Source organism: Phyllostomus hastatus, unplaced genomic scaffold (genome assembly GCF_019186645.2).
Source record: "Phyllostomus hastatus isolate PE091 unplaced genomic scaffold, TTU_PhHast_1.1 phas_scaffold_200, whole genome shotgun sequence".
NCBI classification, from domain to species: Eukaryota; Metazoa; Chordata; class Mammalia; order Chiroptera; family Phyllostomidae; genus Phyllostomus; species Phyllostomus hastatus.
The window spans coordinates 13,071,842-13,098,902 of NW_025334016.1; the positions used below are offsets into that span (position 1 = coordinate 13,071,842).

General features: G+C 43.4%; 1 protein-coding gene across 1 annotated transcript; it reads right to left on the reverse strand.

Annotated features, from left to right (window-relative positions):
- Positions 1 to 18,121: 18,121 nt before the first annotated feature.
- Positions 18,122 to 25,382, reverse strand: AKAP4 (A-kinase anchoring protein 4). Its single transcript, XM_045860662.1, has 5 exons — positions 25,287 to 25,382; positions 24,227 to 24,277; positions 23,595 to 23,696; positions 18,852 to 21,005; positions 18,122 to 18,277 (listed from the first exon to the last, which is right to left on the reverse strand). The coding sequence occupies exons 1-5, from the start codon at positions 25,380 to 25,382 to the stop codon at positions 18,122 to 18,124; spliced, it is 2,559 nt and encodes an 852-aa protein (XP_045716618.1).
- Positions 25,383 to 27,061: the final 1,679 nt, after the last annotated feature.

Here is a 27,061-nt window from a genome sequence, read left to right on the forward strand (position 1 = left end):
CCCAAAACCCAGGCATGTGCCATGACTGGGAATCAAATTGGCAACACTTTGCTTCACAGGCCAGCACTCACTCTACTGAACCATACCAGCCAGGGCTGCAAATTATTTCTTTCACTGAGTTATATTTATGGCTGTCCTTCCCTACCAGCCCATACCAATCTACCTTATTTTTTTTAAGATATAGAACCATTGTATAGTTGTACCATAATTTATTAATCACTTCTAGATTAATGGATATTTAGGTTACACCAATTTTTCCATGGTATACATAATGCTAAAATAAGTATCTTTTCACAGAAAGCTTTGCACAATTATTTGATTATTTCTGTACAAATGTCTCCCATAATACGAACACTTGGGACAACGAGTATGTGCGGTTACAATTTGGAAATATCATGCACGATTGGCCTCTGTAAAGGTCATATCAATCTACATGTAAACCTAGAGTATCTAGGGGTATCCTTTTCCCTGTACTCTTTCCAACCCTAGACATACATCTTTTTTCAATCTTAATTTATATTCCTTTGAGTTGTGTGAGATTGAATGGCTTTTTTATACATTTATTGGCCATTTGTGTTATTTATAGGAATTGTTTGTTTATATTTTTTGTCCACCCACCATGGCCCTGCCATTCATGTTTTAACTGCTTCCATCCTCTGTTCCCTTCAGGTTTCTCAGGTTCAGAGCCAGGCTCAAAATACACCTTCACAACATGAGGTTTCAATCTCATTGTTTGCATTCAGTGTTCTATTGTACTTAATATATTTTCTGTCATTCTTAATATGAAAAGCTAGCTGCTTTTTAAAAGTAATTCTTTGGCCATGGCTGGTGTGGCTCAGTTGGTTGGGCATCATGCCACAAAGTGAAAGGTTGCTGGTTTGATTTGATTCTGGTCAGGGCATATGCCTAGATTGCAGGTTCAGTTGCATACCGGAGGCAGTAGATCGGTGTTTCTTTCTCACATCGATGTTTCTCTCCCTCTCTTTGTTCCTCCCTTTCTCCCTCTCTCTAAAAAAAAAAAGTAATTCTTTTATTTTTTTAATTACTTTATTGTTGTTCAGTTACAGTTGTCTGCATTCCCCCCACTGCCTCCCACCCCAGCCAATCCCACCTCCCTCCCTTGCTTCCACCCTTCCCCTTGGTTTTGTCCATGTGTCCTTTATAGTAGTTCCTGAAAACCCTTCCCCTCACTGTCCCCTCCTCCTCCCCTCTGGCTATTATTAGACTGTTCTTAATTTCAATGTCTCTGGTTATATTTGGTTTGCTTTAAAAAAAAAAGTAATTCTTTTAAAAAGTAATTTTTTTTCTTCCAGTCAAGATGGCAGCAGAGGTAAACACAACTCACCTCTTCATACACCCACATCAAAATTACAACTAAATTGTAGAATGACCATCACTGAGAACTGTCAGAAATCGAGTCGAATAGAGGAAGTCTGACAACTATGGAATTAAAGAAATCACATCCATCCAGACTGGTAGGAGGCTCAGAGACCCAGAACGGGCTGGTTCCACATGCGCATGTGGTGGATAAAAATTTGGGAGGGATATCTCAGGAGTGAGAAGTCACAGCCCCACACCAGGCCTCCCAGCCCAGGTTCCAGTGCCAGGAAGATAGGGCACCATAACTTCTGGCTGCAAAAACCAGTGGGAATTGAATCAGTGAAGGAGGCTGCTGGAGGCCCAAGCAGTTCCTCTTAAAGAACCCACATATGGACTCACCTACTCAGACTCACTCCCTCTGAGCTCCAGCACAGGGGTAGCAGCTTGAAAGGCACCAGTGGCACACAGGGAGGAACTGAAATGTCTGGCATCAGGCAAGAGATGGGGAACAGAAAGGTGGGCCATTGTCCCTTTTCTGAACCCTCCTCCCACAGAACGACAGGCTGGTGCTATACCTGAGACTCCATCAGTCTGGTTAACAGTGTTTGCCCTGCCCTGGAGATTCCCAGAGACTCCACCCTACCCAATTTATGGGCTACCCCAAGCTGCTTTTCCATATGAATGGCTGGTCTTGGTTCATGCTTCACAACTTCTTAAATCCTCTCAAACAAGCAACAGCCAGACTCAGTGAGCCCCCAGGCCCTGCACCTCTTGCTAAGTGGTCACAGGTCTGGCACTAGCAGCAACCCGCTTAAATTCACAGCTTGGCTTTGTCTGGGAATCTCTAAGCTCAGCACAAGTAGCAGCCATCTGAAGATGGATTTATAGCTCAGGCAGTGTGGCCCTGGGCAAAACACAGGTGGGGGCTGACCTTGCCCTGCACCACCTGGGAAACCCCAGAGCCTGTGCACCCAGTGAACACATAAAAACCATACTGAAGCACCACCACCCTGCCCCATGCACAGCTGATACTCCATGGAGGGCGGGGGGTTGGTGGTCAGTGGTCACAGCCTGTCCTTGCAGCTGACTGGCCTGGGTAAATCCCTCCCATTGATGTGCCTACAACAATCAAGGCTCAACTACAAGAGGAGGATATACTCAGCCTACACAAAGGGCACACCTTGAGTACCCAGTTTGGGTGATAGGGGGAGGCTGTGCCACTGGACCCTACAGGATATCTACTACATTAGGCCATACTACCAAGATAGGGAGTCATAGCAGCTCTACCTAATACATATGTAACACGGTGCAGCCAAGAGGGGAGCCCCAAATAGGGATTTGTAATAGGGTCCCGAAGAGCTTGGAGATAATTGGCTCCACACCACAGGGCCACACCTTCCCAGAATGCTGGCAGTTGTTAATTGTGAGAGGAGCCAGAAATGGGGCTGCAGAAGAAGACTGGCGCTGGGATTTAAACGGAGGCACAGCAGCCATTGGGCGTCTCTCTTTTGGGGACCACGGGTCTGTTTAGGACCACGTGGCTTTGGTGTCTTGGTTGGGACCATGTCGCTTGGGTGAGAGTCAGGACCACAAGGCTTTGGAAGTGTTCCCTTTTGCCACGTGGCGGGTGCCGGGAGGACTGTGTGCATTTGTGGGGAACTTCAGTTTGTGTTATTTCAAACAAATAATAAATTCCTTTCCTTTTCACTGATCTCTGATATTAAGAGACATCTTTCCTCAGGCGGTGGGCTGAACGACCCCAGTAGGTGGTGAGGAACCCCTGGAGAAAAAGGGGGGGTCTTTTATATCATTCAGCACCCCCTGCTCTGTTCTGTAACACACAGAAACAAACACAGGGGTACTGCCAAAATGAGCAGACAAAGAAATATGGCCCAAATGAAGCAGAAGAGAAACAGAATCATAGATATGAAGATCATCTGGATGGTTACCATTTGGGATGTGGGAGCGGGGGAATGGGGGAAAAGATGCTGGGATTAAGAAGTACAAATTGGTAGTAACAGAACTGGTAAGGGGATGTTAAGAACAGTATAGGAAATGGAGTAACCAAAGAACTTATATGCCTGACCCATGGACATGAACTAAGTGGTACGGGAATTCCGAAGGGAGTGGGGGATGCTGGGTGGAAGCATGCAAAGGGGGAAAAATTGGGACAGCTGTAATAACATAATCAATAAAATATTAATTAATTAATTAATTTTAAAAAAGGAATATTTAGAATCCCCTTCCGGCCAGAATCTTTGGACTCTTGGGACAGCTGAACAAGGGTGGAAATGAAGCATCCAATGATATCCAGAGGCTAAGCCTTCCTGATAGACTTTTACGGGAATACAAATATGGAGGAAAAGTTCAGACAGTGACAGAGGGAGAGACACCAGTCTTCCAGTGTCAGAGAGAGACAAGGCAGCTGAATGTTGAAAGAGCAAGAACAGGATAAATGGTCTAGGCAGCTTGCCATCTTTTCCTGAGTTATTCTTTCACTGAGTGGATTCCTTCAACTGAAAGTGCTATCAATTCTTAGCTTCTCCAATATAGTTTAGATATTAAGAGCATGAACTCTTAGTTCTCTAGTAATCTTGGCAATCACTTACCCTCTCTGAACCTGGGTTTCTCCATTACAAGACAAGGATCATGATAGTACTCACCTCATAGAATTGCTGATTAGATTAAAGCAATTGGAATAGAGCCTGACATGTAGTAGGTCGTCAGTGCATAGTATATATTATTATTATTATGTTGTTATTATTATTATTATTTCTCACATTGAATGCAGCTATAAATGGCTGTTGGAATATCCATGCCAGCGTATACTACTTTGAGGCCAAATTATAGGCTCACTGGCCTGGAAGGAATGCTAGAGATTATATATTGTTGTTTTTTTTTTTAATTTGACACATTAGAAACCTAAGATCCAAGGGAGACAAATGTATTTCAGGAAAAAGAAAGCTTGTGCGAAATCAAAAGGTATAAAAGAGAGTGAAAAGGGATTTATAGTGGCTGCAATGCCAGATAAATGAGAGTGTGTATGCATGTGTTAGAGAGGTGGGGAGAATGCATGAAAACTGGAGGGTAGATAATGCTATAGAAGAAATAAAGACAAGAATATAATGTGCTTTTGTATCAAAGTTAGGAACTTGGCCTTTACCTAGATAAGCTCTGTCCATTAAAAATACAAGCCACATATGCAGCTTAATTTTTTTCCTTCATAAAAATATATGTATTATTTATTTTTATCACAGTAATTTGGATTGAATACATAGACAGTTGTTTTGTCCTCACACCATAACAATAGTTAATAATTTTTAAAATTTTATTTTAATTGTTGTTCAAGTACAATTTTCTTTTACTCCCATCCCAGCCCACCTACCTAGCCCTCCCCACCTCCCTCCCATTTCCACCCACCCCTAGTTTTTGTCCATGTGTCCTTTATACTTGTTCCTGTAAACCCTTCCCCTTTTCCCTTGAAATTCCCTCCCCTTTCCCCTCTGGACTCTGTCAGCTTGTTCTCTATTTCAGTGTCTTTGGTTATATTTTGCTCATTTGTTTGTTTTGTTGTTTAGGTTCCTGTTAAAGGTGAGATCATATGGTATTTGTCTTTCACTGTCTGGCTTATTTCGCTTAGCATAATGCTCTCCAGTTCCATCCATGCTGTCGCACATATGCACATATGCAGCTTTAAATTATCTCGTAGCTGCATTAAAAAAAGAAAAAAGAAAGAGGTAACTTCAAGTTTAATACTGTATTTTATTTAACCCAATATATTAAAATACTATTTCAACATGTAATCAACATAAACAATTATTAATGATATATTTTACATTCTTTATAAATACTAAGTCATTTAACTCCAGTATGTGTTTTACATTTACAATGCAACTCAATTTGAACTAGCCCCCATTTCAAATGCTCAGGAACCAGATACTTCTAGAAGCTAGTGTATTTGTGAGTACAGATCTATGCAATGAGGAACCATTGAAGGGTTTTAGGCAGAGGGGTGCCATGATCTGATGTGTGCCTCAGAACAAGAATCCTGGTGATGATGGCAAGGGTGGATCGGGACAGAGGCACTCAGGATTGCTATGTATAGTTGTACAGATTGTATGGTACAAGGAGCACAAATGCAGGGGCTGAAATCCAGCTCATATTCCATATTTCAAGTCAAGCACCCTGGCCCAACACGGCCAGCTCGGAGCAAAGTCAGCCTTTCCTTAATTGGTAAGTTTAGAGGCAGTGCCTGTTTTCTAATTGTCACAAAGATGCCACATCTGCTAATGGTAGCCCTGGGGAATATCAGATTAGAGTACAAGGTATAAACCTCAGCCCCTACTTCTGATGGATAGGAACAATCACATCTCTTTATAAATCAAAGTTAATTGCATTTTGATTTCTCAGTCCCATAAGTCTAGAGGGAAACTTAACCTTAGTTATTCTTGGGACACCTAACTCAGAGTTGTGCATGAATTCTGACATTTTACATGCACCAGGGCATGGGGGTATGGACCTCTAACTAGTCAACAAGTCATCTGTTCATGCTGGTTAATATCAAGATATTCATGGACCCTTACGCAGGGTCTTTCAGGTCTGGCAGCACTCTGATGAATTTGTGGAAAACTTTTGCTTATGGCCCCAACTTTCTAGATTCCCTACCTCACAACTTCCCTCTAGGGCCTTCCTCACACACTGTTCAGAATCCAGGCCAGGCCCTGTCACTCTGGAACTCACAGAGCTCTTTCTCTTCTCCCCTTCTATTGGGAGAATCTCTTTTTCAGTCTGGGAATTCCTTTTCCCTTTCTGTTTCTTTACTGGCAAACTTTTTCCTTCCACTGGGTCTCAAGGCTTTTGTGAACAAAAGTCAGAAAGTGTTGTGGTAACTCTCAGCATTCTTTAAGCTGTTCTCAGCCTTAGGTGTGGGTCAAAAGCTTGTAAACAGTCTGTAAAACTACTGTCCTGGACTAAAAAATGTCAATGTCATGAAAAACCAGCAAAAGGGCTGGGGAGCTGTTCTAGATTGCAGAAGACTAAATGATACTGAAATGAGATATATGGATTCTGGACAGGGTAGAAGGGAATGGCTGAGTGGGTAGAGGCCATTATGGGATAGTTAAGGAAAATTGAATATGAATTGTATGTGGAAGAATGTCCTTGTTCCTAGGGGATACATACTGAAGAATTTAAGATCAAATATCATATCTGCAACTAACTTTCAAATGGTTCAGCAAAATAATAATTATTTTATATACATTAAATATAATTATATTTAAATATAATTATATATTCATAATTTAGTCAGTTGTATGCTAGATAGATAAAGTGAGATGGCAAAATGTTAATAATTGGTAAAACTGGATAAATGGTATATGACTAGTCATTGTACTGATCTTTTTTTTAGGTTTTATTTTTCCCCAAAACACAAAGGAGTAATAGAACATCACTTGAAGAATATTTTTGAGAATATACATGCTTGTGTTTTAGCCCAAAGCTAAGAAATTAAGACTTTTCCTGGGTGGGAGAACAAGTCTCCTTATCCCTGATATTTTTAAAGTTTAAGTGAAACTTTCATTTCTCTGGTTTTGCTTGCTCCAAATTTTATTTCCCCTTTCCTAAACTCATTTGATTTGTTCCCTAAGTTCCTTAAGCAGGGATTTAATTCATTGTTGTTGTTTTTGTACTGATACATGCTTTCAGGACAAGACATTCTCTGAATACCACCTTGGCAATCTCCCATAAAGTGTTACTCCCATATATAATGCGTCTCCCATTTTTCTTTTTGCCTCAAGTTCCATTATGGTTTGACATGGTACTGTTACTGATCTTCTGTATTACGATCAATGAATTTTTTGCATTAATGTTTTTGTTGACTTTATTGGGGTGACATTGGTTAATGAAATTATAATATATAGGTTTTGGGTGTACAATTTTGTAATACATCATCTGTATATTGTATTGTGTGTTCACCACCCCAAGTCACATCTCTTTCCATCACCATTTATCTACCCTATGCCCTCCTCCACCACCCCTACTTCCTTTTCACTTTGGTAATCTCCATACTGTTGTCTGTGTCTATGAGGTGGGTTTTTTTTCTTAATCCCTTCACTTTTTTTACCAAGCTTCCTAACCCCCATCCCCTCTGACAGTTGTAATTCTGCTCTCTGTTTTGTTTGTTTATATTGTTCATTAGATTCCACGTGAGTGAATTCATATGATACTTGTCTTTCTCTGTCTGGCATTAATTTTGATTTTTAAAAATAGTGCATTCGAATATTATTTATCTTGATTACTGAGTTTTTGGTACCCCCTTAAAATTTGCCCCTGAGGCAAGCGCTTCTAACATCTCACCTCAACCCAGTCCTGGCCCTGCAATAACCTCCCAGATGAGTTCTGTTCATAAGTTTCTTTTAAAATGGATGCCTGATATTCAAACAGACTAAAATTGTCAAAGATAGCAAACCAATTAATTACACCACCTGTCAGGAGATAACCATGATTTTCCTCTCCTCCCGTCTTACCTTTTCTATCACATGTTGGGTCTCAGCTCAACAGAAGTCCTTGTTCATTTCCAACTGTTAGCACTGATCAAGGCCACATTGCTAATAGGGTGTTTGGGAGCACTTCTCCATTTAGAGAGGTGAAAGGCCAGGATCTCACCCCCCAGAGATAAACCCCAAGACTGTTGAGCTGTTCCAGACCCTTGTCAGGGTCCTCTGTGGCCCAAAGTATTCCTTTCTATCTTGGAGTCTGTCAGTTAGCTCTGGCAAAAATCCAGTTTCCTCACCTTGATCTTACCTCATCTACACAGGTTTCCTTGAGAAAATATGGAAAAGAAACTTTTGGAATTCTGAAATATGAGAACTGGAAGGGCCCTTAGAGACAATTTTGCCCCAACCCTTCTCATTTAACAGCACATACAACTTATTGTCCTGTATTTCCACAGTCCCAGGAATCCCTAAGGCTGCCTCATGATAAAAATCAAGAGCAAGTCAAGAGCCAAGTTAATCAATGAAGTTAACTACTATGGGCCCCAGTTGTGTTCAGGGAGGACTGAGTCATTAGAAATACAGCCCTGGTTCTGTGATTTGTTTATTAAAGATTTTCTTCAAGGACAAAGAGAAGGATCTGTGGTGGCTCAGCTCCAAAGCTTTTCATGGGGTGGGGTGTGACTAGGAAAGATTTGATTAGCTTTAATTTGGGCTAGGGAGTTTTAAGAGGTCCTGCTTTGAAGGGGCCTGACTTTCCTTCTGACTGGCCCAGACATTGTGTTAAGGTGGTAAAGTTTGCCTCCATGCCTCTTACCTCCCCAAAAAGTGCCTCTCTGGGTTACATTACCAGAGAACTTTGCTTTCATTTTTAAAATGTATTAGGAGCACTTGCAACTGTGTTAGGATGGGCTTTGAAAGTACAGTTTCCTTCACATATCTACATTTGTAACAAGATTCACCTTGTGGAAAGCATCACATCCATTCCTTCAGCTTAAGCTGAGGGTAATTTTTGGCTACATTTTACAGGTGAAGAAACAGGCTCAGAGTCTAGGTGACTCTGTAAGGCCATGTAGCTAGTAAGAGTCAAAAACTTTGGCTTTTGAATCCAGAAGGATGCCATATCTTGTACTTGTTCTACAAAGCCACAAGCACCTCATAGGTGCCAAGGTATGTGTGTTGCCACTCTTCAAGGCCAGGCAGGTTTATGGTATTCGTGCAGACAGAAAAATATTCACAGAGCTGTTGGGATGTCTGGCATATCTTTATTCATGGATGGGCGAGCTAAACATGCTTCAAGCTGCATGTCTGTCTGTATGTCTCATGTCGTGGCCATTGCTCCCCAGCATGGCACCCAGCGTGGCACCTGTCCCCTTGTGTGTCTCTCTCTCATCATAATCACCACCAGCAGGTAGTCCCTACCTGTTTAAGTACTAGAGGGGAACAAATCCGGAAAACTGCCAGAACATTACATAGCATAATTCTGTGCATGCAAGGTCACTTTATGTTATGGGAACAGTTTATCAGACCCAGTCTCAAGGCTATGAGGACACTAGTTATCAGGCCCTTCCAAGGCGATGGGAACACTGTTCCCCTTAGTTACCCAGACAGCTGGGTGAGGAAGCCAGACTGCCTCCACTTACCCTACAATCCACCCCTTCTGGGTTCCTCACCTTACAATCTATGCAAGGATGTCTTCCACAAGGTGTCTTTGGCAAGGAGGACAGAGCCCTGCACCCATAACCCACAATAGCAGTATAGGCTACAGCAACAAGCAATCAAAACACAAGCACTGCTACAGCAGCAGTAAAAGCTTTAACAGCATACAGCCAAAAGGCATGTTGTACATAGGCCACCCCTATGTACAACAGCCAGTCCAATTTCCATACATGTAAGGCTACTCATGTGAGCTACACACCCAGAGGGTCCCAGTGGGAACAGCAGCCCATGAACCATTCTGCACCTCCCAGCAATGTCCAAGAATATGGGTCTGACACAGACCTGTTGGAGTCCAGCCCACCTGGGCTTGTCCTTTGCAGTTCTTAATGCAAAGGGGAGCTGGTCCAGCCAGTTCCACAGCCTCAGCTGTGAGCCACCCCAAGCCATCTTATATGGAATAGCCACTTAATGGCATGGGCCAGTCATACTGCTGCTTGGCCCCAGCATAGATTTCAGTCCAGGTCATACTCTACAGGGGATGTTTGCTGTTACACTGGTTTTGAAGCCAAGTCAAATCTGAGACAGAAGCAGGAGAGATGCACCATGGGAGGCCAGCACCAACGTGCTCACGGAGAGTTCAGTGCAGACCCAGCATACTGATTGGTCAGCCACTAAGGCATAGATATGAACCTAGTCCACTAACGTGTTACTTTGTACTCTAAGGGTGAAAAGACAGAGCAGTTATAGACACCAGTAAAGGCAAGTCGTGACCTTCTGGCAATATACAAACAAGCTTCTGGTCAGCCAATAAGACAGTGGCTGGCAGAGAGCATCTTCCTGGGCATGAATACCAGACCTTTTGTTCCTTAACTGGGGGTTCAGCATCTATTTGCAATAATAGGGGAGAACCCATAATGGGCCATAGAGAAATCACAAAGGTGCCACATAAAAGCATTTCGTGGTTGGCTGGCCCTGGATATGTCGCCTTTAAGGCTGGGGACCAGGTCCTGATCACCCAAGGCACTATTTGTAAATCTCTCTCCATCCCTTGGTCCCAAGGGGCAACAAGGGCCACCCAGCACACGTGGCAGGCTTTGATTTCCCAAGGCCACATCCAAGTAGCTGTTTGCCCTTGCTCCAGGTCCTCTGGAGCAGGCAGGAGAATATACCCATTTCTGCATGCCTGGTTTCAGTAAGGCATCCTTAGTCTGTACCTATACCTGGATAGGAGCAGCAGTCTGGTGGAGCAACACTTCCACCAGAGCAGGGCCCCTGCTCTGACTCTCCTCATTTAGAGTCCAGAGGACAGTCCACAAGCCTTTTGTCCAACCCCTCAGTGTAGGGGTGGCAGCTGCAGCTTGCAGGCCCTGCTTTAAGAGACCATTGTACCATTCAGTCATTCCAGCAGCTTCAGGTGATAGGCCACATGAAATTTTCAGTCAATTTACAAGTTCTGAGCCCACTATTTTACCAAGCCCCCAATAAAATGTGTCCCCTGATCACTTTCCATGATTAAGGGTCACCCATAAGCAGAACATAACTGCTTAAGAGTAGTAATTACTGCTTTCTGCTCTGGGTGCCATGTGGGATAAGCAGCTAAAAGTCCTGTGGATGTGTCCACACATGTAATAGGATACTTATACCCCTCTGAACTAGATAGGGGCCTGATTACATCCACTTGCCACGGGGTCAGCAGTACCCATCCCTGCACTACCCTTCTAGAAGTTCACACAGACCTTCGGGGATGCTCTTACAAGGTCTCACAGGCTTTTTGTGCCTCTGCCAATGTAACAGGTAACCTCTAAGTTTTGATAGTGGACCACATGGTCTTCTGTGCAGCATGTAAGAGGTGACGGTATAGCCACTGGGCTACTTCTCTTCCTGAGGGACTGGCAGATACTATTTCTAGCTACCGACCTTGGCTAGAGTATCAGCCTCATCATTACCAGGGGAAACAAGAGGTATATGTCCAGTAACATGATATACATGATTCGTTTCTGGTGGCCTAACTCCCATAAGTCTTGCCACAAAGCCTGTGCCCACAATGGTCTATGTATAACCATCCATTTATTTGCATGCCATGTAGAGATCCATAATGTTAGCCCCTGGTACACTGCCCAACTATCTGTGCAAATAGTGGAGAGCAGGGCTTCATTGAGCACTACCAGCCATTCAGCTCAGAGTTCTGCCCATTTGCTGTTTTGTTCCATACCAGTGTTGTTACAGGGTGCAGCCAAGAAGGGGGACCCCAAATGGGCATTTAAAATGGGGTCCAGAACTCAAGGTGTCCAGGAGATTTTAAGATGTCTTCACCCCCTCCTCCAGGGTGTGGGCTGGGGAAAGGGACACATGGAGCAGGGCCTTTGAAAGCTGTTTCGCATAGCAACAGCCTTGTAGCTAACCTCTGGCGTGGTTATTTAACATATCTATAGCCTTTGGCTGGTCGCTTAGATATGTTAAATAGCTGTGGCCAGGCTCTGAGCCAGAGGAATGGAAGTAACTACCCCACCAAGGTGTAACTGGGGGGCAAGTCCCTCGAGTTACAGTGCCTGCGTGGGAGCTTGGAGATGATTGGCTCCATGACATGGGGCCACACCTGCCCAGACTCATGATGGCAGTCCAGTAAAGCTGGAAGGGTATTGTTACAGAACAAACAAGGGGGGGCCTGGGATGATATACTATTACTGAAAGAAGCCCCCAGGTCCATTATGTCCGCCACCAGAGGAAAGACGTCTCTCAATGCCAGAGATTCGTGAAAAGGAAAGGAAATGTTTATTTAATGCTATACAAGCTTGAAGTAGTGACCTAATGTCTTTATCAAAAAGCCCTAAAGTCCCTTAAAACACCCACAAACACAGTCCTTCCTTCCTTCCCCCTTTGCCCAGTCCAGAGTACCGTATCTCAGGAAAGGAAATAGAAGTCCATGGCTCAGGCAGTCCTCTGGTTATTCCCAGTTAGTATTCCATCTCGACTGGAAGACCTCCCCGGGTTCCCGGCACCCTCAGCTGAGTTGCCGGGATCTCTGCTAAAACCAGGTGGTGGTTCCCCCTTCTAAAGCTGCGGGGGTCCCCACTCTGGCAAAGGCACTTGGTCCTCTCCCTCAGGGCCGCAGGAGTCTTCACTGTGCTAAAGCTGTGTAGTTCTCTCTCTCAAGGCTGCGGGAGTCTCCACTCTGTCAAGGCCGCATGGTTCTCTCTCTGCGCAATGGCTGTGATCCTCTCTGCACTTCCACAGCTGCATGGTTCTCCCCCTCAATGGCTGCCGCATCTGGGTTTAAATCCCCGTGCCAATCTGCCTCTGCAGCCCCATTTCCGACTCCTCCCACATTCGGCTTCACATGCCAGAACTCATACCCTTCCAGCTTTACTGGACTGCCATCATGAGTCTGGGTAGGTGTGGCCCCATGTCCTGGAGCCAATCATCTTCGAGCTCCCACGCAGGCGCTGTAACTCGGGGGACCTGCCTCCCAGTCCTATCTTGGTGGGGTAGCTACTTCCATTCCCTTGGCTCTGAGCAGGGCCACAGCTATTTGACATATCTAAGGGACCAGCCAAAGGCTATAGATATGTTAAATGACGACACCAGAGGTTAGCTGCAAGGCTGTTGCTATGCGAAACAGCTTTCAAAGGCCCTGCTCCACGTGTCCCTTCCCCCAGCCCACACCTTGGGAGTGGGAGTGAGGACATCCAAAAATCTCCTGGACACCTTGAGTTCTGGACCCCATTTTAAATGCCCATCTGGGGACCCCCCTATGGCTGCACCCTGTAACAGTATGAGTTCTGGCATGTGAGGCCAAGTGTAGGAGGAGTTGGAAATGGGGCTGCAGAGGAAGATTGGTGCAGGGATTTAAACCCAGACACGACAGCCATTGAGGGAGAACCATGCGGCCTTGACAGAGTGGAGACTCCCGCAGCCCTGAGAGGGAGAATCACCATGCGGCTTTAGCAGAGAACCGCCACTCGGCTTTGACAGAGTGGCGACCCCCGCCCTCCCTTGCAGACATTGCCCTGAGGGAGAGAACCACGCGGTTTTGGCTGAATGGGGACTCCCATGGCCCTGGGAGAGAGGACCACGTGCCTTTGCCAGAGTGGGGACCCCCGCAGCTTTAGAAGGGGGAACCACCACCTGGTTTTAGCAGAGATCCCGGCGACTCAGCTGAGGGTGCCGGGAACCCGGGGAGGTCTCCCAGTCGAGATGGAGTACTAACTGGAAATAACCAGAGGACTGCCTGAACCATGGACTTCTATTTCCTTTCCTGAGATACGGTACTCTGGACTGGGTAAAAGGGGAAGGAAGGAAGGACTGTGTCTGATATATAGGGTGTTCTAAGGGACTTTGGAATTTTGGTAAAGATATTGGGTCACTACTTCAAGCTTGTATAGCATTAAATAAACGTTTCCTTTCCTTTTCACGAATCTGGCATTGAGAGACGTCTTTCCTCTGGTGGCGGACATGACGGACCTGGGGGCTTTTTTTTTTCAATAATAGTATATCGTCCCAGGTCCCCCTTGTTTGTTCTGTAACAGTGCCAAACCAGATCGTCTCTGTCTCCGTTTGAACTGCTACAGCGGTCCATACAACAGGCTGGCCCCTGCTGGACCCATCAGTGTACCACACATCTGAGGGAATAGATGCCTGCCCTTCCTAGAAGGGGCTAGCTTCCATCTCTTCTAACGGGACAGGAACAGTTGATTTTTCATCCACATAAATAACTGGACCTAACACTTCTTATAGCTCAGCCCAAAAAGGGTTAGCAGACAGAGTACTCCTTTGTTGCAGATAAGCCCCCCTCCCACTTAGCTAATGTGGGTGTCTGAGCCATTCCATTATGAGGCTTGGCCATCCAGTCCTGGACCCTCCCTGCAATGGGATACGTGGTCCTAACTGTCACAGGGGCAGTTACCATTATGGCTTCTGTGGCCAACAGGGCAGCATATACAGCAGCCAACTGATTTTTAATCAAGGAGTACCGTACCTGTGCTCCCTTCCATAGCTGGGACCAGAAACTCAAGAGTTGATGAAGCCATTCTGATCACTGCCACAAATCCCATTCAAAGCCTTCCTGTGTCACATGTACATCTAGCTCACAGGGTCCAGCAGAATATTTCCTCCAATATTGGAAACATTTGACTGGTACAGCCAAATGGCCCTTTAGATGCACAGGATGGGCCTTTTTGGGTCACACCCCCTGGGGTTTGGACAGATAATTTAGGCCTGTACTGGATGCCAGTGTGGGGGCATCAGGAACTGCACTTGTGTAGCACCACATGCTGCTCAGGTGGGTGCCAATTGCTGGCATCACCATGGCATCCCTTCCCCTCGGGTCACTGGGCTGCTGTTGAGAACCACCCTGCCTGGTAACAGAAGCTGTCTAAGGCTGAGGGAATGACCTTGGACCATAAGCCAGCAAGGAGACAAAAGCTTATCTCCCTAGCAGGAGCGCCGCTTCTGCTCCTTTTACTTCACCCTGCCTGGCCCCCAATGCTTGGTCGGTTAGCCAATGATGGGTAAGATTCCCCAAGGGGGAGACAATCTCAGACAGGCACAATCATGTGGGAGGCCCCCAAGGAAGGACTTTGGGGGCTACAGCAAAAAGGGGTGATGGACCCTTGCCCCCTGGCTTTGACAAAGCCTGAGTCCTCATTGTCTGCAAGAAAATCTCCTAATCTCTTGGCTGCCTTCCCTTGCTCCACCTAAGCCTGAAACAATGACAGAGGGTGGTGCAGCCCTGTGCTGGAAAGGGCGGATTCCCCGGGTGATCAGGCCTAAGAAAGAATATGTAAAATCCTGTGAAATCTGCTTTGTTTAGAATGCTCTCAGTTGAATGATAAGGGTCCAGGGAAGAAGTAAGTTTGTTCCTTAAAGTTTTACAGCTCTTTGACCCTGACTCAAAATAGGCCTTCAGAGTTCCTTGTTATCTATTGTTTGATCCATACTTTTGGGCAATGAGTAATGAATGAGCTTTACCTGAATTCCTGTGTAAAGGAACCCAATAAAAGCCATTGAGGAAAAGGTTCTTGGCCCTTCTCCTGTGAGAGATCGGCCACCTTTCCCCCCAAGCAGATCGTGTCTTGGTAGACTTATTCTCATCTGTGGCGGGCGGGGGGGGGGGGGTGCCTGCAGGCAGAGCCCCCCCCCCAGGCTGCTGTTTCTGCAACTCTGGTGATTGCTGTCTCTGTGGCTCCAGGTGCCACTGTCATCTTCCAGGACCTCTTTGACAGGCACTGAACTCGCCTGCCACTGACACCACCATGGCTCTGGCCCGCTCCCTATCAGTGAGCTTTCTGGGTGCCAGCACCTGCTTCCCTATCTCATGCCAGCTCCAGCCTACTCTCTTATAGCCTCCAGAGTCATACCACCAACTCTAACAGCTCCCATGGCCGCCCCTCCTCCTGGAACACTGCTGCAAAGCTCAGCTCCAAGTGCTCGGCCTTAACCCACAGGCATAGCAGCCCACGGTGCTCGCAGCAGTCCCTGCTTCTTCTGATCAGCATGCTGGGAGCAGAGCTTTCCAGGTGCTGGCACTGCTCCTGCCAGAGCACCCAACCCGGGCTGGCCCTCTGGCCTGTCACTCTCAGCAACTGTGTTCCACATCTGTGTGGGGCAGGGGAGAGAAGGGGATTCCCAGACCAAAACTTCCCCCAGGAGCCATAGGCTGCTGCCCTCAGGGAACTCGGTTCATTTCCCCCCCCCCCCGCCCCCTGCCACTCTCTTCCCCCAATCATTCACTATGAGGGGGGTGAATTTCAGCAGCTCAGCTGCTCAAAGGCTTTTTACCAGGGTACAGACTCAAGCCTTCAAGGCTTTTTCTCTCTGCCTTGGTGTTTGTGTAACTTCGCAGTGTCGAGAAGTGCAGCCTCCTCTTCTTCAGCCTTCACAGCTTCTGCTGTTTCTCAGGGCTCTTGAAACTTCACTGTCCTAAAGTGTAGTTTCCACTCAGCTTGCAAAGCTGAAACAAACACCCAGCCCATAGCCCCCAGGGCCACTGGGCCCTGGGCTTTTCTAGGGTCTTCCCCACCACCCACAGGGCTTTCTCCACTGTGTCTGTGCACCACTGACATAGGGCCAGTTATGGGGTTAGAAGCCAAGCTGCCAGGAGCCTGGCAACCAAATACTACCTGCCGATGATCGGCCACTTCAAGCCCCTCTCTGGGGGCACCACCTCCATAGCATTCTGCGACAAATCCTGATGGTTATGCCAATTGTGTTGCCAGCCTTCAAGGCCAGGCAGGTTTATGGTATTCATGCAGACAGAAAAATATTCACAGAGCTGTTGGGATGTCTGGCATGTCTTTATTCATGGGTGGGTGAGCTACACAAGCTGCAAGCTGCATGTCTATCTGTATGTCTCATCATGGCTATTGCTCTTTAGCGTGGTACTCATCGTGACACCTGTCCCCTTGTGTGTCTCTCATCATCATTGCACCCAGCAGGGAGTCCCTACCTGTTTAAGTACTAGAGGGGGGCAAAGCCAGAAAACTGCCAGAACATTCTGTAGCATAATTCTGCACATGCGAGCTCACTTTATGTTATGGGAACAGTTTATCAGACCCAGTCTCAAGGCTATGAGAACACTAGTTATCAGGCCCTTCCAAGGCTATGGGAACACTGTTCCTGTTAGTTATCCAGACACCTGGGTGAGGAAGCCAGACTGCCTCCATTTACCTTACAGTATGTCATAGCAAACTAGCTAACAGAAGACCACAGGGTTGAAACCACTGTCTTGATCTGATCTGCAATGAATTCTAGCATTGTAATTGACTTCTGACAAGCATACAACAAATCTAGGAACTTAGTGCTAGCCTCAAAGGACACAATGGAATTCGCATACCATGGCTATAAGGAATTTACCATTCTGTAGTTTATTCTCAGAAAATTTTCTTCTCAGACTGACAGAAGACAAGGAAATCTTATCAGTTAAAGGAAATGACTTATAAGGAAGCTTTATTCACACATGGGGGAGGATCAGTTCCCACTGTAGTTCAGGATAGTAAATACTAAGTAGTCATGGCTAAATAGTAAGTACTAAATAGCCATGTGCAGTAAATAGGGAGTATGTGTGTGGCAAGGTGGGGGTAGTGTCACGATGTCCATGAGTGATATACTTACATCAGTCTGTTTTTTGTCTAAGCTATCCCATTTGTAAACTCCTAATAAAGACCAAGAAAACTGTATCCTTGGGATTGGAGGGAAGATTATGAAGTTATATAGGTATGTGTCAGAAACAGGGAGTCCACAGCTGGCAAACCTCTACATTGTAATGCAGATTATCTGGACAAACCATATTACTTAGAGATTTGGACATGAGTTATACCTTTATGTCTTGAGTGCTCACAAAATAACTCAGGGTCAGATCTGGACCCAAGTCCAACACTATATCACCAGTCCTTGGAGTTAGACCCTCTCCCCTCTTTTGCCTCAGATATATTTTTGTTAAGGAAACAATGACACATTTTTTATTTTTTTATTCATGTTGTTGCCTAGCTTATTTAACACCTTATACTTGCACAGTCCAACTGCTCAGATGTATTGGGAAATACAATCGTGTAGCATGTTGTTCAACTTGCCTAATGAAGGGGTGCCCAGATGGCATGGAATGCTGCTGTGGGGCAGGGAGGGGTAACTACAGAGGTGTTTAAGGCATTGTTAGTTCACAGGTTAGTGAGCAGCCAGTCCAGCAGTTGTTTTCTAGTCATATTGCCCACGGCTTCATCCAGTTGTCGTTCCTTGGCAAACTTCATGACTTCTTGAAGGAGATCTCCGACACTGTACCCCTTCTCTGCTGCCTTAGCTGATACTTGTGGAAGCTGTGGAGACAGCAGAGATAGTTTGAATCATGTGAAACTTTTGGAGAAGGGACCCAGATGGATAAAGTGAACTACCTCTTTAACCCACCTTTCCACCCATGATTCTAAGATTAGAGTAAAAGCTGCCACAGATACAGGACTGGCTTTCCTTTCCTTTTTCCTTTACCTTCCTCTAATGTCATAGATAAAAATGAAAATTATACTTCCCTTTTGAGCATCAAAACCAAATTCTGGAATCAGTTGTGTTTACTAAATAGTTCTCACAAAGGGCTGGGTCCTTCAGTTAGTCTGTGCTGATTACTAGGTCAAGGTTAGGGGTTGCCATTCCTCCACCTCCCTAAAACATATTTTACCAGATAGTTTGTTTAAAGGATACTGATAAAACAAAGCTGATCTTACTCTCCTCCTCTTGGCTTAAATGTACAGACCTCGAGGTCCCACAGCCTCAACTAATAGTTCATCATTTTTGTGTCTTTTTATGAAGTGAAAGTAGTTTGGACTATTCTTGAGCTCTAAGTACAATTTTTTCTCCCTGCCCATTCTATCTCCCTTCTTGTGCTTTGTCATTGCTTACCTTCTCCAGTTGTCCATCATCATCTCCCATGAAATAGAGCATTGGCACATTAAATTGGGAGGCTGCAATCCACTGCAGGACAGCCTGGAGCTGCTTCTGCAAACTACTTGTTGAGCACTGATTATTGACGATGACTTCTGGCCCAGGAAATGCTTGATGTGACATTGCACCATCATGATTACATCTGGGACCACCAACCTGGTAACTGGGGTTGTTTGCCAAGGCTGCTTGTTCTTCCAACTCGGCAAGGGCTTCCCTGTTGTTGCTATACTTAGCCATGATAAGGCACAGCTTCATCACAGATTCTACCAGTTGATCAATGAACTGTCGGTTCATTTGCTTTGTCCCACTGACAAAGTCAAGTTCTGAATTGTCCTGGAATTGTTCTTCCACTCTCTCAGACATGAAAGTTGCTTTGTTTGAACTGAACTCAGAAGGCTTACTCTCAACTTCAGATTGTTCGTCAATGTTGAAGGTGCTCTGACTGTCCTTGTTGCAGGTGCTCTCATTGAGCAGTTTTTGAATCAGTGATAGAACGATGTTTGACATATCTGACTTTTGGCAGTCTGCCTGTTGAGATTCTTTTACACAGGCAGATGACCCAGGAGCTACACGAGACTCTAGATGTTTCATTGAAAGTGCCTTGGCAGTTTGGCCTCCCACATTCTTTTCATATTGGGCACTCTGAGTCATATAGCCCATGGTAGAACCAGGACAGTCTTCTTCAAGTGTATCTTTGCCCTTGGCCTGCTGGGTCAGGTGGTACTGAATCAGCATAAGGGCAGAGACAATCAAGTCTTTTGCCAGCAAATATGTGGAAGCGCTGATATTTTCTCTTTTTTCTTCCATATTGGTGCATGCTTTGCCAGCAATCTTGCCTTGGTTTCCTTGTGTTTGGTTCCACATGGCCAGACTTTCCTTGAGGATGTGTTCACCGACTCTTTCAGCACTAATCAATGACTTGTATTCATCTGGCTTTATTTTGCATTTGTCCTTCCCCTTCATCTCAGCTTTCATGGTAGAGAATTCAAGACTTTGATTTTTACTTTGGTTCTTGCATTTGAGATCATGGGACCCAGCTTTCAAAGATGCATACAACAGACTCTGTGATTTAGTCTCCTTCTCTCCAAGCATAGCACAAACCAGGCGCTTCAGCATGGCCTCCAATATATCTGTAGCATTTTGTTTTCCATGGTTGAACAGATTCCTCTTGACAGCTGAGACAAAGTCAGAGTCAGTCATCAGGACCCCAGTGACACTATGCAGGTTCTTCAAGCATGAGTCAATCAAATCAGACACAATTTCCTTGGTGTGTTTTAACAACACCCTTTTCAGGACCACACAGGCAGGAACTGGTTTCCCAGAAGTTTGCACTTTTAAGCTCCTCATAACAGAAACCATCATGTCAGATGCCACTTGATTTGCATAAACCATGAGCCCTTTACTGAGAGTGTCTGTGAATTCTTTGCTTTCTCTTTGGCACATCTGTTTGTCTCCTCCCTTGCTCTTGTTGGATAATTCACTATACATAAACGTTTTTCGGCCACCTTCCTTGCCCTCTTCCCCAGTGCCCCGGATTTCTGCAGAGGTCATTTCCACAGCATCGTGGACCATTTCAGAAGCGATCTTGCTCACAGCACTGCGGGGACAGTTTTTCCCTTTGTCCCCAGAGGGTGGATAGATTGAATAATGATAACATTTGCTTCCATTTTCCAATTTATCCTTGATTTCCTTATGGGCCATCTGGATTACCAGATTAGATAGTCGGTTGACATAGAAGGAAAGGTCATCCATGGAACATTCTCCCTCTGGAGAGATTACTGCCCTATGAGTGCTAGATTTTGTTGAAGAGGTGGAAGGACTCTGGTTATTGTTGGTATTATTGGCTGCAGTCATTTCTAGATGTAGGCTTTGAGGTCTGTTGGCCATATAATCAATGTTCAGTTGATCAGCATAGACGCTGTAGCAGTTTGTAGAGGGTACTTTGTGATGTTCATCTTCTGCCTCTCCTACTTTACGTTTACAAGTAGAGGCTGAGGGGCTTAGTGCATGTTGGAAACCCAAGGCATACTTCTGGAGATCATTTAGAAGCCAATTTGGAACACTTATAGGATTAGAGGGAGCTTGTTTAAAAAGGCATACAGATCCCTCCATCTAAAAAAAAGAAGAACACCTAAGAGTTTGGGGAGCCTACTCCCCCCCCTTATTTTATTTAGAAGATATATCTTTCTAAACTGCACGTATTAGGGATTTGGCCTTTAGAACTTGCATGGAAACTTAATACATAATTATATCCATTAACAGACATTTGAACACCAGTGGTAGCTTGTCAATTTCACCTGAGCATATGTGCTTATCTCAATATGTGTAAAAAAATGTGTCAATGTGTCTCTTATGTATGTGTATGAATAACTGTATAGCAATTCATAAGTGTGAACATCTCAGTAGATGTGAGAATGTGTCAGTCTGTGTTGCTGGTGTGTGTGCATATGCATATATCAGTGTACATGTATGGCTGACTATGTGTAAGCATGTGTAATAACACATTCACATCAATACTTATTCTATATGTCTACTATATGGGCCAATATGTGCATGATAGTGTGTATGTCAGTGTGTCTCTGAAAATGTAAATGAAAACTGTCAATTTGAATGATTTTTGTATTTGTTTACAGTACAAAATCAATAGAATGTATCATGGAGCTATAAATACAGTTATATGTTAAAGCATAAATGCACAGGTTAACATACATACTCATTAATATATTAATGTGTAATATATAATATGTTAATGTATAGTATATAATACATTAATAAATGTGTATGTTAAAATATGAATATGTGTATTAATAGATGATTGTATAACGACTGTGCATGTCAATAAATTGGGTATAAATTTATGTTATATTATATGCTATGTCAATAATTGAGAATGTGTGTCAGTGTTGCACACATCCTGCATATTTGAGTTTGTGTGTGAATACATGAATGGGGATGTCACTGTATTTGTGTCAATGTGTGTATTAATGCATTCAAATGTGTGTTAGTGAATACGTGTCACTTTGTTTAAGTTTGTATGTATGTGTATTGACATGAGGTATATTTACAGGGTTGGACAAAAGTAGGTTTACAGTTTTTTGTATGGAAAATAATAAAATAATAAGTAATAATTCAAGATTTATGGTTTTGTGTACTCATAACTGTAAACCTATTTTTGTCCCATCTTGTATAAGAGTATATGCTTGTATCTGAATCTGTATGGTCACTGTGTTTTGATCAAGGCTTGTGTGTGTACATTTATGTATTGTGTGCATGGATGTGAATATGGATGTTTATGTGGGCATATCAATGCAGCTGAATCTATACCTTTGTATATGTAAGTCATTGTTTATGAATAGTCATTGTTTACAAATATATGTGTATACATAGATGTATACTATGTACATAGCATACATCTATGTTTACATATATATGTATACATATATGTATACATATATATGTAAACACAGATGTATACACATATACACACATATGCATACATGTATATTTGTATACACACATAAATATATATACAAATACGGATACATGCATGCATGCATATCTCATATATACATGTATGTATCTTGAGATATACATGTATACATCTATTATATTTGTATACACATTATATGTATATGTGTACATACATGTCTAGTTATGTGTATATGTATTGCACACATCTTCTACTCAGTGCTACGTACCATTGCCCTCTTTGCTCCCTCCATTGTTTCATCTCCTTTCTTTTCACTGAATTCCCAGGCATTTGAGGTTATGATAAGTTCAACATTTTGCAAATGGGCTTAGGTTACAATCAGGGAAATCTGTGTCATGTGTGGGAAATATGTGCTGTGCTTTTAAAAATAAACATCAAGCATAATTTACTCCCTTCTTAAGACTTCAAAATGGAGTCCCCCCCAATGGAACCCAAAACTCTTTGAGGAATAATTTTTAACTGTTTTTTCTTAAGAGCCACTCTCATCACTTCAAGTGTGTCTGGGGCCAGAAATATTGTTTCTGGTTTTAACATGAGCATAGGGACACAGAACAGAAAATATTTGACTTCTTTGGGCTAAAACCAAATATCCTGTTTTAATATCAGCCATTCTAGGTTTGTAGAACAGTGAAGGTTACTTGTCATGGGTTCTAATGCCCACCCAAACCAGGAGCCTAACAGATATAATTTAGGATAGTTACACAAAAACAAAAGGACTTGCATGTGACAGTAATATGCAAATCTAATTGCTTCTAATTTTATGCTACCTAACAGTCTATGTAATCTCTTAGATAATAAGGTTGGGGACCAGGCAACTAAAGTTCTTGGTAATTGTGGACTCTCTCTGCTCCATATATCCTTATTCTTTTCTTTTTGGACACTGGGCAATGAGGGGCACACAAGTCCATTACAAGGCAAGAAAAAACACTATAAGAAATCTTGCTTATAAGCCCATATCTTTGTTAGTTATGTTTGGAGTAGGTACCTATAATCAGGAAAGGGCATTCTGAGTCTCTGTGATTAGGGCCATTGTTACATACCTGGGCATGAAACTTACCTGTGAATTTAGGCCTGCATTCTCTAGAATGTCATAGTAGTCAGGTTTAGGGGCCTGTTTGTCAACAATTTTCTTACTATTTCTGAACCAGAGTCCTCAGATTCAAAACTGGGCTCTGGAAATTAGAAGGAGCAGACTCAGAGGCTAAGTGTACCTTAGACTGGTTTTGCTTCTCAGTATCCTTGATTACAATAATTTCTGTTTCTTCTAAATGCTCCAGGGCTAAGTCACGTCCTGAACTGGAACCACCAGCATCCTATGGAATTAAGGGGTCAGATTCTTATGAATAGTTGCTTTTTGAGACTTCACCAAGCTGCCCTCTCCACTGCTCCCTCTTAAAAACATGAATGTCATAACTCTTATCACTTTTCCTTTCAAAGGAGAAATAAACTTGTAATGCTAGCTAATCTTTGAAGAATGAGATATTTTTCTCTCCACAAAATACTACCCTTCCCAGAGGTATTCACAAAGCCATGAGTCTCAAGAATCATATTTCATTAATCATTGAACTTTGGCAGTTTTTTTTTCACCGTTCTGACATTCTACCTTCCATGCTTTAATTCTTTCAGCCCTGCCAGCAATTTAAGTGCCTTCTAAAATGAGATTTGGTATCAAGAGTGTCAGTAAATTCTCAGCAAGAGATTTTGGCTTCTCAAAAATGATAGCTGCTCATTCGAATCTCCTCCATCTTTCTACCCTCTGCCACACCCTTTCTCTTTTATTATGATGTCACTAATAACCTTTTCAGAAGTTTCTCACTCATTCCAACTCTGAGAAAATACTCACCTTGGAACCTTTATCTTCCGTATTCAGGGTGGACACATCGACAAAACATATCTGCATCAAAGTAGGATAATACATTTAGGAAAATTCTAGAGAAAAGACTGCAGTTTCTCTGAGATGATAAAGCACCTACCGTATTGGGTTCTTATGAGAATTGATTGAGATAGTGCATATAAAGCTTTTAGCAGACTGTACATAGTAAGTACTCAATAAATGTTATTTGCCAGAGAGAATCTTATCATTACTGTATTTCCTCAATAAGAATACCTACCTGTCAGAGATGCCCACAATACAATCCCCACGTTTATTGAGAAAAGTCAGAAGAAAGGTGGTTTGCCCAACTGACACAAACTCAAAGGTGAAACTTGTATTAGAACTCAATTCCCTGGCTCCCAGTTAGAGTAGTTTCAATAACCACAGTGTTCCCCAAAAGTGGCATTTTTACTATTGATGCTATAGAAAACTTCAGGTGGTACATAATAAACATTTCTGTTTAATAGGTGTATTTTTTATTGGTTGTTTAGTAGGAAAAATACACACTAAAACATCAAACCTGTGATATTGTGGATAATATTGCTTAGGGTGTTGGTAATTTTTAAATGTCAGTTTTTAAAAACATTGCAGAAGCACATATTAAATAAATACTAGTATGAAAGATACTTAAACATGATAAAAATGTGAGCATGATAAAAACAGAGCATAAGGTATTTTGTTCTCTTGGAGGAGTCCAACTTTAGTGCAACTTACTGGTAGCTAGGTGACATTATTATGACTTCAGAGGTTAGGTAATAGAGGCTGGTAACTAGGCAACCACTACTCCTCCCTCCCCAGAGGCTCCCCTCAGTCCTCCCTCCCTAGCTTTTTTACCACTCTTCATTCTGCCCCTCCCTTGATTTGTCCCTCTGTGAGGTATAAGCACACTGGTCACCCCACAGACTTGACTGAACTTGGCATCTTGAGAAATGACACTATCACCCCCCATTAGTCTACCCTGGGTTGCAGGATATCTGCATTCATAAGGCAACCCTTTCCACATCTTGGTAGGGGTAATTTTGTATCTTACCACTTTCCGTTCTTGTTCCTGCCGTTCTTTTGGGCTATAGATATCAACCTTGCACACACCCCTGGGGCTGTGTAACCAGTCAATATTATCAGACATCTGGAAAGACAAAGAAAAGTATATGGTTATATATGTGCTTAAAGGTTATGGATGTGCTAAAGGTTCTATATATGTGCAATAAAAGGTTCTAAAAACCTTCTATATGGTTTTTAGAAACTTGCTTGGTTTAGATAAGAGGGCCCTGAAACTCATCTGTGTGTTTCACATTGGTTTAGGCTAGGAACTGGTGGGGTGAGTAGTAGGGAAAAGATTCTCTGAAGTCATCAGGGTAATTTTAGCATAATTCATTGGGAAGCAAGTTTAAAAGGAGGTATAGAGAATGTGGGGATTATCTTTAGAGATTTATTTCTACCAAACTCCACTAAATCTCACCTGTCTCCACTCTTGAGTACCTTCAAAGATTCAAACTCACCTCATCCCCTTTAATTGAATTTTAGTTAACCCCAGTTCAGCCAGAGTCTTTCTTATATTAAGGGAGCAAAATGAGGTAAATAGCTGTAACACTTACCACATAGAGCCACTGGAAAAGACTAAGGTCAATACAGTAGAGTGAATAAGTAACCTTTTAAATTAAAACAACACATAAGATTCAACATATAGAACAAGTTTCTGAATGCTGGGAAAACTCAGTCTAATAGCTATAAATACAACCAAAAAGCAAATGTGTGAAGAAAGACCAGACCCTGATCCCATGGAACCATGTTTAATTTTATTTTTGAAAGAATAATAATCTCTGCCAACTTTCTTCATTCCCCATGCCACCTCTCACCCCAGACAAGAAGTAAAAATATAAAGAAATTGGCAAAAGCCCTGACTGATTTTTGTTGTGTAAGACCTCAGATCCATGTTCAGAAAGACACAGTTATGAGTTCAGTAGAATTGTTTTGGTACTTGGCACTTGGATTTGTTAATTAACAAGAGAAACATTTTGCCAAATATTACAGAGCTGTTGAATTCCTTTCCTCCAACTTCCTTCACAATTTAGACCTCTAGTTCCCTTTTTTCCTCTTTCTTTTCCCTCCCTTCCTCCCCTTCCCTCCCTCCATTTTCCCTCCCTCTCTCCCTCACTCTCTCTTCTCCCCTCTCTCCTTTCCTCCTCTCTCTCTCTCCCTCTTCCTCTTTTCCTGTTTCCCTTTTCTCTGCTCCCCTCCCTTTCTATCCCTTTGTTTCTCTTCCCTCTCTCTCTCCTTCATTCTTCTTCCTCTTCCTTCTTCTTCTTCCCTCTTCTATATTCAGCTATTGTTCACATGATAATACTACATCCCTACCCTTTATCACCCCCCTCAAGACCTTTGGGGCTTTCCCAAAGATTTAGGAAAAGGCTTCCCACACCCTCAAAAGAGGGAGTTTCTCTTTTTCCAGAGCTAGAGATCACTAGCCTAGAAAGAAAAAGAGTGAGGCATAGAGGTTCCCTCATGACCAGATTCTAAAAAACAATAAAAAAATAAAATTTACAAACTCATTACCTTGATAATGAAGTTATTTTCTTCTTTTGTCTGAAAATGTGCCACCGAGAAGGGAGATGTGCCCCTTTAGATGGATATGGGCAGTGCCAAGTTCTTGGGCACCTGCAGCTGGCTGCTACCTTCGTCAGCAGTTGGACAAGACTGAAGGGCCAAGGCCTTTCCTGCTGCCTATGACCTTGTGGTATGACACCAGAGTTTGTTGGGTCACAATGCCTGAAACCATAGCAACCACAGCAAAAGTATAGCAGGTTG

What these genes read in the sequence shown, in the direction of transcription:
- AKAP4 (XM_045860662.1), bottom strand. Translation starts at nt 25,382, where the DNA reads ATGTCTGATAATATTGACTGGTTACACAGCCCCAGGGGTGTGTGCAAG. An exon ending in AGGAACAAGAACGGAAAGTG is followed by an intron (nt 24,278 to 25,286) that starts GTAAGATACAAA and finishes ACTTTGATGCAG; the next exon opens with ATATGTTTTGTCGATGTGTC. An exon ending in CGGAAGATAAAGGTTCCAAG is followed by an intron (nt 23,697 to 24,226) that starts GTGAGTATTTTC and finishes TTAATTCCATAG; the next exon opens with GATGCTGGTGGTTCCAGTTC.